At 38.5% G+C, this 11,218-nt stretch overlaps 1 protein-coding gene across 1 annotated transcript; it reads left to right on the top strand.

The window, feature by feature from the left end:
• The first annotated feature begins 4,694 nt into the window (after positions 1-4,694).
• tmem72 (transmembrane protein 72) lies at positions 4,695-11,012 on the top strand. The gene is made up of 5 exons (XM_075484236.1): positions 4,695-4,870; positions 7,550-7,616; positions 8,185-8,256; positions 8,893-9,032; positions 10,293-11,012. Exons 1-5 carry the CDS (start codon positions 4,795-4,797, stop codon positions 10,733-10,735), a joined length of 798 nt encoding a protein of 265 aa, XP_075340351.1. The 5' UTR covers positions 4,695-4,794; the 3' UTR covers positions 10,736-11,012.
• The last annotated feature ends 206 nt before the right edge of the window (positions 11,013-11,218 follow it).

Genomic DNA, 11,218 nt, shown 5'->3' with positions numbered 1-11,218 from the left:
TCCGTCTCAGAGATGTAAACTCTTTAGATTTGAATTGCTTATTGTCACCCCAACTGATGTGAAGCAAGCAAATGTGACAATTGATGGCAATTATTTGCATTCCTACCATCTCTTTTCATGTCCACGTACAGCCTAAGAAACACAGACATTAGTGGTGAAGCATTGGTTAAAACATTTCTGTATGAACAATGGATCATTTGACTACAAGCACATGTTATTGATTCATTCATAATGATGATTTCACCTCTCCATGTACAGACACTAGCTTACGCTTAATAATAGAATCATAGAATATCTCATCCCATATCTTTTGTGTTAAAATAAAAGCTCCTGTAAGGCATTCACAGAGTTGCATTTGGCTGTGCACATTAAAGACATGACATCAGTTATGGTGACCTTTTTTGTCATTGAGCTGCCTCTCCAGTAAGTCTCTCATCCCATGGATGAACTCCAACTCCAGATGGCATTGATAGTCTCTGTGCATTTCTCAACCAGAATCTGCAGCACATAAAGAACTCACGCAAAAGGCCTTCTACAAAGCTCACAGAGTCTGCAGTGCAAAACAAGGGCTGCTGTCACACACTGTAATCAGTGGAGATGAATTAGTCTATCCAGACGGGAGAATCACTGGAGAGACAGCTCTGTGAGGACAACCACAGCAGCGATGTAGCCAGCTCAAAGATAAAGATTGGACAAAAAAAAAAACTGACATTAGCTACTGACATTAAAAAAAATGTGTTTAGAATTGCCATATTGCATAAATAAATCATACTTAAAGTGATATTTCAGTATGTTTGAAGTGGAATTGGGTGAACTAATTATGAGGAGTAGACAGTAGTCAGGGTGCTCTCAGTACTCCCATTCTTCTTCTTCGCAGAAGAATGTATTTCTAACAGCTCAGACCTAAAAAAATCTCAAAGATGCATCACTTTTGCAACTGAGGGACTTCCATGTTATGTTGCAATGCCTCACTGCATGTCTGATGACTGTTGGATAGCTTACTTTTAAAACATGCTACATATGTGTGGACCAGCATCCTTTTTTTTAAATGATCTTTACTTCTTCTTACTTTCTCTTGCCTGTACTCCATCTCTTTGTTTGATGCAGCTGACTTTTTTGTATCATTATTAATGGTGTTTGAGAAAGGAAAAGACAAAAACAAGACAAACTCTCCAGTTCATTGCCAATGAATCAAGCTGGTCAATGACCACCAGGTCGCCTCCAGGCTGCAATGTATTAGTACCCTTCTACCACTAGGTGACTCCCTGTATTTGTAAATGTTGTACGAGGCTTCACCACACAGCAGTATATCTGGTACATAATCCCACATTTGTGGTCTTGCAATCACATTTTGCCTAGCACGGTGTCTGCTCTCCCTTGGCCTTAAGATAAAAAAGCATGTCGGAAAGGATAAAAAAACAGTAAATCAGGATAAGAAAGCTGCTGCTGTAATTAGGATTATAGCTGATTTCACTGGTTTTGACAGGCACCAGACACTCACCCTCTTCAGTTTCTGAGTGTCGCAGCAGATGCTGAAGAGGGTGATATAAGGAGGTGATTAGAGGGTGAGAGGACGTGTGAACAAGTGAGGAAACGTTTGAGAGAAGGGTGAGGGGTCAGGTGGTCAGTGATGCTAAAAATTGAGAGAAGATGTGTCTATGGCTACACAGAGCAAATCAAAACATGAGAACGTATTTATACTGTAACATGAGATTTACAGTCTTGCTAGATGGTAATCTCTCACAATTACTTAAACTGTTCCACCCTCTGGCATAGCCTGATGATTGCAATGAAAACTCACAATCAAAGGCCCTGGATTCATTTCAGAGGTGAAGGAGTCAAGAATTGAATACATCAGACATAACATGAACAACACAAATTTTATGCCTGGGAAGACCAAGACCCCTATTTGTTGAGGTTGAAAGACTAGTGCTCTAACATACAATGTCCCTTTGGCTCTCTTATTTCTGGTAGCCATCACTGTGAATAGAAGTCTGCATGATAGTGTGGTGGTTAGCACTGTTTTCTCAGAGCAAGAAGGTTCCAGATTTTTATCTTGCCTTTCTGTGTGGAGTGTTCCTCTTGTGTGTGCTTGGGTTTTCTCTGGGGGGAGACAACCTGCATGGTAAATTATTTGGTGATTCTAAACTGACCCTCGGAATGAGTGCATGGTTGTTTTTCTCATTTATTTTTGTGGTGGCCTGGTCATGGACTGGCGACCTGTCCAGGGTGCTCTCTGCATTTCTTTTGAAGGCAGCTGGGATAAGCTCTAGCTCCCCCGCAACCCTGAATATGATGAAGTGGGCATGAAAAATAAAAAACTGATTGAGTCTTTGTGATGTAAAATTAAATTCAACTAATCACCACTCAACACAGAGTGATTTATAACCATTGGTTGTGTTTTTATAAAGCCATTAATGTTATCCAGATTGCCTAAGATGACAAATAAGAATACACAAACACTCCGCTGTGGCCATGATGGGCATGGTTTAGTTAGTAGTATGCATTCCTGGCTTATGTTAATTTGATTCATGTGTGTGCGTAATGCATAAAAGTGTAAATATGCATGTGATTTAATCAAGATGTTCTCAGAATTTGTATCTCTTTAACAATGAATTCATATAAAAAGTGTGGTCAAACCTCTGTGTTTGGTCCAGCCATTTGTTTTATGTAAGTTGTGCATGAAGTGCAAATTTGGTGGTTACTCTCTTCCTGCTACACCTCCTCCCACTCTTCACACTTGAGAGTGGCCTTTAGCGAGATGCTGAGCCATCATCTGTGTATCAGCACATTAAGTGTTACAGAGAAACAGGCATATTGTAAAGCACAGTAGATGGACTGTATCATTTCAATGCAAGCAAGGCATTCAACATCAAGCAGCTAATCAGCAATCAAAATAAACCATCAACTCTACAATAATAAGTTGTGCTCTGTGTGCTGCAAAGTTCTATTTCTTCTCCTTTGGTCATCACTTCTGACATGTAAATGAAGGGAAGAGAGGTAGTCTGTAAAAAGAGGACCCAAAAGCCAGCACACAAAAATAACTTTTCTTAAATAAACGAAAAACCGCTGCTACGGCTCCGTGTCCAAAAACAGAAATCCAAAACATAAAGAAGAACGTGGCAGAAATGGAACGAGATTTTTGCATGTAGGAAAACTCAACACAACAATTCACACAAGAACAACAACAACTGTGAGGTTCCAGCACTAAACAAAGGAAAACTAGTAGAATATATACCGAAAGAAGTGATGATTAATACAATGCGGATGTGTGGCTTTCAGTAACTGGGACCTTGTGTAAAATAAGAGTTGGAAGCTAAACCCAACAAAATCAACCATTTGAATTGTTTCGAAATATAACAGGAAATAAGATGAAATAGGGAACAAGGAATAGCAGAGATTGAAAACAAGCACAAATAGACAAATAACAAAACAAAACCCATAGACCATAACACAATCATCAAAGCAGTGGAAAAATCCAATTTTTTTCCGATTATGGTACCACATGAAAGGATCACCGACATTTTGCACAAGTTTTTTAATTATAATGAAATGTCAATGAAACTTCACAAACTTTAGAGAAAAGTAACTAGTTAAAGGAATTCCAGCATAGCAGCACAAATTCTCATAGAAATATGTCCAAAAGATGTTATGACATTTCATCTGTACCCAAGAGAAAAGGCTGACAAACAGTAATATCAATTATAGCATTATATTTGGCTTTACACATTTAGTCTCAGTAGTTTTGTCACTTACACTCAGTATCGTAAATGCCACAAATACCCTGGATGCTAAGCCGGAAACAAGTGGAACTGGTACAAAAACACAAAAGTGTCTTTGTTTGAGATTTAAAGAGATTTATTTAGCTTACGTTGGCCCATTCCAGGAGTCAATGTGTGTTTGTGTATATGTGTATGTGGACTTTGTGACTGTGAGTGCTGGCTCCAATAGGCCTCTTCTGTGTCTGAACAAGCTTACACCTCAGCCAAACTTGCGTCAACCGATTATGTGGGCTTGCATTCACTCCTGTGTAAGTATGTCAAAGGGTTTCTGTTTGTTCATGTGCTGTTTTATCCCACATCCACTGTACTCTTACACCTCCCACAACATGTGCAGAGTCATTGGTGCGTTGAAGTTAACTGCATATTAAGTGGTCTTTGTTTATTATTTTTTCAAACTTGTAGATAACGCTTTCTGCACAGTGACGCAAGTTGTAGTCTATTTCGTCAATGCTTATTCTTACTGAAACTGAGTTCTGATCTGCAGGTGAAATTACACAGAAAAAAAGAACAAGAGAAAGTGGAAGAATAGGGGAAACAGTTGGGTTAGTCACTGATGCCTTCTACCATTCAGGCTTGCACACAATTTGCTATCAGTTCTGTTTGTGTATGAGGTAGTTTTCTATTAATTGTCTTCATAGATAATCTTTAACCATTTTTAATGAAAAATGTGACTAACTGAACACCCTGACCCTGAGCTGAACTGTTTCACCTTGATGTACAAGGTAGAAAGCGTGTGTGTGAGTGTGTGTGCGCTTGTGCGAGCATGTGTGTGTGTGTGTGATTAGCAGTTACTAGAGCAACGGGAGCACTGTAACAAGCTTTCTGATGTGAACTTGTCCAGTGTAAGAGGCTCCACATCATGGCACTGATGGATTATGCAACTTTAGCAGTTTTACCATCCATCCAGCTAACAGTAGACTAAAATGCCAGTAGAATACTACTTTAGAAAGTGTTAGACCACCAACAGCGCTTCAGTTTTTTAAAGCAAAGAGTAAAAAAAATATTTGAGGTCATGGGGAACTCGGAGAGTGCAGGGTGGACTATAGTGGAGTGTGCTTGCAGGATCCTTGGTGTTTCTACAGCAACTGGTGAGATGAATATAAAAATAAATTCTTAATAAAATTGCGTACAAGGAAAAATAAATTTTTTAGAATTCATATCCTCTCTCTGAAGTTCTGAGATCGCTGCTTTAAATTCACAGTATTTGCAGTTACAGTTTGATGAAGTACAACTTGTTCTGAATGTTTGTATCCATCTCATCCCCAAAATAGATTTTTTTTTGTTTTTTTGAAAATCTAATGAATCCAAAATGTTAAAAGACAAATTGTGATGTACACCAACAGTCTTTTTGACCTTAAAGACCACTAATCTGATTTAAAGTGCATCAAAGTATATGTGATCTTTTTAGTATTATTGTCTTTCCTCCTATAGTCTCTTCAGGCACAAAGCGACTGATTGCACAAAACCCATCAGATCTTCATGAGAGAAATAGCTCTTTGGTTGCTGCCACCTTGACAAAATATAGGACCCCCTATTTTTAAATCCAAACAGCTGCAGACACTGAGCATTAACTCGGAGACATGTGCCTCACATCATACCAGCACTTAGTCTCTGTATCCAGCTGTGTTATTTGGCCCAAGCGATCAAGCTGTTATGCATTCACACCAACAAGAGCTTTGTGTGCATTGTTTTCATGTGGGTGTTCATGTGTGTTTACTGTATGTGTGCACGTGCCTCTGTCTGACTGACTCCGTGCACACATGTCTGGCTAGCCAGTCTGTTCTAAACAGAAATTCATGCAGGGGAGCACATGTATGTTAATATCCAGCTGGGATATATGCAGCGTTAATTCCTCTCACACTACCACCAACCATTTAGCCACATTCTTGCTATTTCCCTCTGGTGGAGATTGCATCTTTGAATTTCTGGTAAGCTGGCAGGAGAAATTGCTTCCATGTGTTTAGTAGTGATCACTGGTTAATTGTGCTTATTTCACTGGGAACAGACTGGTTAATAAAATGGGCCTTCTTTGTGATTTTAAAGACTTTGTTGCCGTATCAATCTTCATCTACAGTACAGTCAGATTTGAGGATTACCTATGAGAGCTGCTGGCACAACGGCATTCAAGAGTTTGTGGTACTCCATTTAAAGTTTTGGCCTGTGTGAGAAGCTAAACATAGAAGCTTGACCTGATTTCCAAAAAGCAGAAAGAGAAACGTTTCTTTAATATTTCAAGATGAAAGTGTTGTGTTCTTCTTATAGAATTTCAAAATATTAAAAAGTCTGATGATAAAAGTTTGGACACCTTTATGACTCTTGCAAGTATCACAGTTTTTAAGCACTTTCGGTAGCCAACCAAGAATCTCTAAGTTCTTGTTTGGGAGTTTTTCGCCCATTCTTCTGTACTGCTGCAGTGATATTTATCTAGAGATTTTCTTATGATTGTGTGCCAGGGGGCTGTTCAAAACCTTAAGATTGTACCCCCTAAGATTTTCCATAGTCCATTTTGAGATGTATCACGCTTTTCTAGTTTTCGTTATTGAATTCAATCATTTCTCTATCAGTGCAATGTTCCCTGTGTCAACATACCCACAAGCTTAATAATTGTATTTTTTCCCGTGAAATTCAGAATCCCTTTCTGCAAACATACCTCTGCTCATTGTGGCCAAAATGCATCAGGCTTTTGATAGTAGAAAGGTTTTCTCTTCCATTAAACCCACATAAGAGCATGTGTTGCTGAGTACTGGAACATTGCAGCAACACTCCAGACTCTTTAGTCTTTCTGAACATCTTTTGCATCCAAGTAGTGTATTCAGTTAGCCTCTTTAGTAATCCACAGTGATAAAAGAATTTCTTGTTTTTTTTTTCTTCAAATACTCAACTTGACCACAACTTCAGCTACCATTCGTGTTAGCAGCTTCTTTTTCACATTAACTTTTTTACATCATCCGGATGTTATGCAGCTGCTTAGAAGAGTAAATGGGTGCTGATTTTTACGACATGGAAGTCCTAGTAAGTCAGTCACAATGTGAAAGTTTTTTAAGTTGTGACAGCTAAAATCTTGTGGGGTGCCCAATCTTTTCATTAGTCCTTTTTTCCTTCTTTTGCAGACTGACACTGTCTAAAACAAATGTGATATACTGCTTAAAATGCTGAGAGAAATGTTTTGTCTTAACTGTATGTCATAAGTTCATGTACTTTTAAGATCTGTAATGGACTCAAATATTCATTCAAATTAAATTACGTTGCTTCCTGGCACTGATTTGGAAATTGTAAGCATGAGTAAGTTATTATCAACATTTTTCAACCAAGGCAGAAACAATTATGATAATTACCAAATGACGTGTTCTTGAACATCTTTCAGAATTGTACTTCATCAGACCGTCATTACTCCCTGCCTGATAAACTATGGCTTGAACTTGGCTCTTTTTGTCACTTTAAGTGACCAGCCTTTTTTCTTTAATCATAAGGGAAAAAATGTTTTTCAGCCATTACGTTAGTTATCAGTTGTATAACAAATATATAGATTATATATAAAAGTGCACAAAGATCAGAGCAATAAATATATATTAAAAAAGTCAATGAACCATAAAAGCAGAATATTTCAAAGGTGCGTCATTGCAGTATTTATCTAGGTTTGAGACCTTTCTCCTCCACTTCAACCCTGCCTCCAGATCATGTACCAAGTCTGACATCTGGTGGACAGAATCTGCTCATAAGCTACTCCAAGAGTAAGAGAAGAAATGTTTATCTTGTCTGTTTTTCAGTGTTGTGTGGTGTGGGAATAGAAACAGTACAAGAGGGGAAATTCAACAGCCTTGGAATCTACCTAATGTAAGTGCTTAAGTTATGAGTTACGTCATGGCATATGCCACTGTGGGAATTCAAACCCACCAAAGCTAAAATCTGACCTACTCAGAATAAACTGGTGGCATTCATGCGCTACAAATATCAAACCAAAGAGCATGTGTGGCCTTTGGGCTTTTAGAAAACAGTTAATGTTGCTGTGTTCATAATCTGTCAAATACACACACTTGCTAGGGGATGAAAAAAAGTCAAAAGAATGAAAAGAGAAGCAGAAGGAGAAGGGGAAAAAAAATGCCCTCCTATGCTACTTCTTATTATCTCTGTGTGTCACAGCTCAACTCCCTCAGAACCACAGGAAAACATCTCCCCAAGGAGTCCAGAAATGCAAGACTGTTTATTCTATCAGTACACACAAAGAAACATAGATGGATGCTACACACACACTCAAACAAAAAATAGAAACTGGAGTTTTCATCTGTGGCTCCAAATACATATTAACTGACCTATTTAGATTAAACAGACATAATCTAAAAAAACCAGATTGTATCGCTGAGACTATTAGTTTCGCTTCACTCACAATTTCTCCCCCCTATAGAGCTTCATCAGTTTGCATCATGATGTTTGAGCTGGCCTACTTCCTAGATGCTCTCCTGTCCATGTGTCTGCCGTAAGTACATAACCTTTAAATCCGCTTGCAAATCATTGTTTTTAATGGAAAATTCCACAAAGACCACTTGTCAAATGTTGAGACTGAAATCTTTTGAAAGTTTTTTGAAAAGTTCTTTCAGTATTATTTAATTTAACTATTAGTTTTTCCATTTCAAATATGGTTCCTATTGAATCGAAGTGAAGTTTGAATGTGATCTGTTGGTTTCCTGAGCTAGGCAACTTTTTTAAACTGAAATTATGTGAATTTGACGAATTTGGTTTTTAATACTTTTGATTTCATTTGTAGATAATTGGCTTGAATTGGGCTGTCAAGGGCCCTGTGGTTATTATATATATATATATATATAAAAACTGAATAAACTGCACTTTGGAAGTTGCATCAAGCTAAACAGCAGTAATAGTAAAAGAAAACATCGGGTGCAACAGCACATCTCCAAGGTTAGGTTAGCATCCCAGAAGAGCTGGGTCATTCAGAAGTAAAGATTGGGAGTCATTCACCAAACTGTGAAAGACTGGTCTGGTAAATTGTTCAAAAATCTAAAAAACCTGAATCCATGGTGAAAGTCACAACACTGAATCACTACATAGACTGAGGAGCAGCACTGAAAACCATTGTCACTCTTTGTCTCCACAGCTGTCCACCAGACTGGCAGCTGTTTCTCTTGTGGGGGAAGATGGCGCGCATTGGAGGCTTCCATAAATTTCTATATTACTCCATCATGTCAGTTGTGTGCTTCTTGCACCCTGTGTTGATGTGGCATGCAACTATCCCAGGTAAAATGTCACCAGACACAGAAAATATTTAGTACAATAATGCTTACTGTCATTTATATTATTATTTAAAAATGTTTTAGTCATGATGAAATTACACCATTGTCCAATTCTGAGGTATCAGGACATAATAAAAAAAAGATATTTGGTTCTCATCAGAGCTTTAAATGAGGTGAATATGATCTCAGATTAACAAAAACACATGACACAGTCATTATTCATCTGACAAAATTTAGAACAAAGTGTTGAATCACTGTGTGGAAAAAGTGCAACCAAAGAAGCAGGGAGGTGCTGCTAATCAAATGCACACAAGCCAACCTTGTGTGGAAATAAAACACCTCTCTACAGCGGTCATTTGGTAGGGGGCTGAATGCCAGTTGATTACTTTCACATTGTACTCAAGAGCCAGATGTTAGTTGATGTTGGCAGATATTTTTTGACCGGAGTAAAAATGACTTTAGCAAAAGACTGAACAAGTTTGGCTTGTTGCCAGAAGAAAGCCCCTTCTCTTAAAAAGAACATGGCAGCACAGCTTTGGTTTAAAAATTTGCAACTGAACAAACCTCAAGACATTTGAATGGATAATCGAGACTAAAGTGGAGATTTCTGGCCACGATGCACAACACCACATTTGGTAAAACACTAGAAACAGCATAACAGCACAAACCAAATTTCAAGATCAGTGTGCTTGCAGTCACTGAGTTGACTATTTTTAGGTTCAAGTATCAGGCTGTCCAAGTGGAGGACGATCCCAAGCACATCATCAAATTTACAATAGAATGACTGAAAAAGTCAAACATCAAGGTGTTGCAGTGGCCCAGCTACAGTCCCAACCACAACCCAGAGGATTTGATGTGGCGGTAGTTTAAGAGAGTTGTGTTTGAACAAGTGCCCACAAAGCTCAAAGAACTGAGGTAATGTTGTAAAGTAGAGCAGGAGTAAATTCCTCCTCAATGATGTAAGACACTGATAAGTTTTTGTTGCTAATTGGGGTTCTATGAGGTTCTAATACATGGGATAAATTTAGAATCTTACGCACTGCTTCAGCATTTTGGCCTAGTGTTTCTTTAATGGATAATGACATTACAGTACTCATAAAAGGTTGTATTTGACTAATTTTAAGATCTAGTAGGTATGATTTTCTCCTTCAATTTAGTGTGAATTAAAAGCTTAACACTGACAAAAGGTGTACTTTTCTTTTCATGACTGTGTTCTGTTGGGGAAAAAAAGCCAATTGGACTAGTATATAGTTTCTGAATGCAGGGTCAATGCTTCTGGTGACAGCCTTTTTCAACTTCATACTAAGCAAGAAAACAAAGACCAAGTCTCCCAAAAGTCCACAAGAGAGCAACAGTGAACAAGGGCCAACCACTGTGTACGTGACAGACAGATCAGGCTCAGACAGCACAGTCTCATTCCTCCATGCGGTGACAGGACGAAGGATAGAGGGGCTGGCCTTCTCCGACAAAGGCCGCTGCCTTGGAATGGCGGAGAGAGGAGAGAGTGTTCAAGCCATGTTGGAGCGGGAGCAGACATCTGAACCTAAAGACACAGACGGGAAGAGAAGGTGGAAGTGGAAAGAGAGGAGACCGATATGGTTGAGAGGGAGGGAGGAGCCTGTGGAGAGGGAGATGGAGGAGATGGATGGGCACAGTGAGCCCGGGCCAGAAACCACCTCAGACACTGCACCTATGATTACAGACTGAACGTCTGCCTTGCACTCAGATTAAGCTCTTCACTGATAACACACAATAGAAAGCATGCATAATGTATTCCATACTGACTGTTTGCAATGAGCTAATGCTATACAGAATTTCAGCTGAGGTTGCATATTCTTTTTTCATATATATATATATTTTTTTTTGTCTGGCAATTTTGTTTATTTCATGTGATCATGCATCTTGAATATGAAGATTGTTGTCTGTGCTGATATTTTTAGTATTTTTTTCTCAAAAAGAAAGATACAAATCTTGTATTTTTTGTTTTTCTTAATAGCTATTTGTAAATTCTAAGAAATTAAACCATATGTATCTGCATGTGCATGCGTTTGGCTTTTAGTCCGTCTGTTTTTGCAAAGCCGGCATTGATTGAAGAGCAGACGTTAATGCGAAGCAATCCAATCCAGTTACGGCAGCATGCATTATTCATAAGGTGATAAATTGGATCAGCTGTTTCGTTCATTCAAAGAA

The sequence above is a fragment of the Odontesthes bonariensis genome, chromosome 2 (genome assembly GCF_027942865.1).
Source record: "Odontesthes bonariensis isolate fOdoBon6 chromosome 2, fOdoBon6.hap1, whole genome shotgun sequence".
Lineage (NCBI taxonomy): Eukaryota > Metazoa > Chordata > Actinopteri > Atheriniformes > Atherinopsidae > Odontesthes > Odontesthes bonariensis.
This window is presented reverse-complemented; position numbering and strand designations above follow the sequence as displayed.

Excerpts from the sequence above, each read along its gene's own strand:
- tmem72 (XM_075484236.1), top strand. The coding sequence starts at position 4,795 with ATGGGGAACTCGGAGAGTGCAGGGTGGACTATAGTGGAGTGTGCTTGC. Across the intron at positions 4,871-7,549 it reads TGGTGTTTCTACAGCAACTG|TGTTGTGTGGTGTGGGAATA; the intron begins GTGAGATGAATA and ends TCTGTTTTTCAG. Across the intron at positions 7,617-8,184 it reads AGCCTTGGAATCTACCTAAT|AGCTTCATCAGTTTGCATCA; the intron begins GTAAGTGCTTAA and ends TCCCCCCTATAG.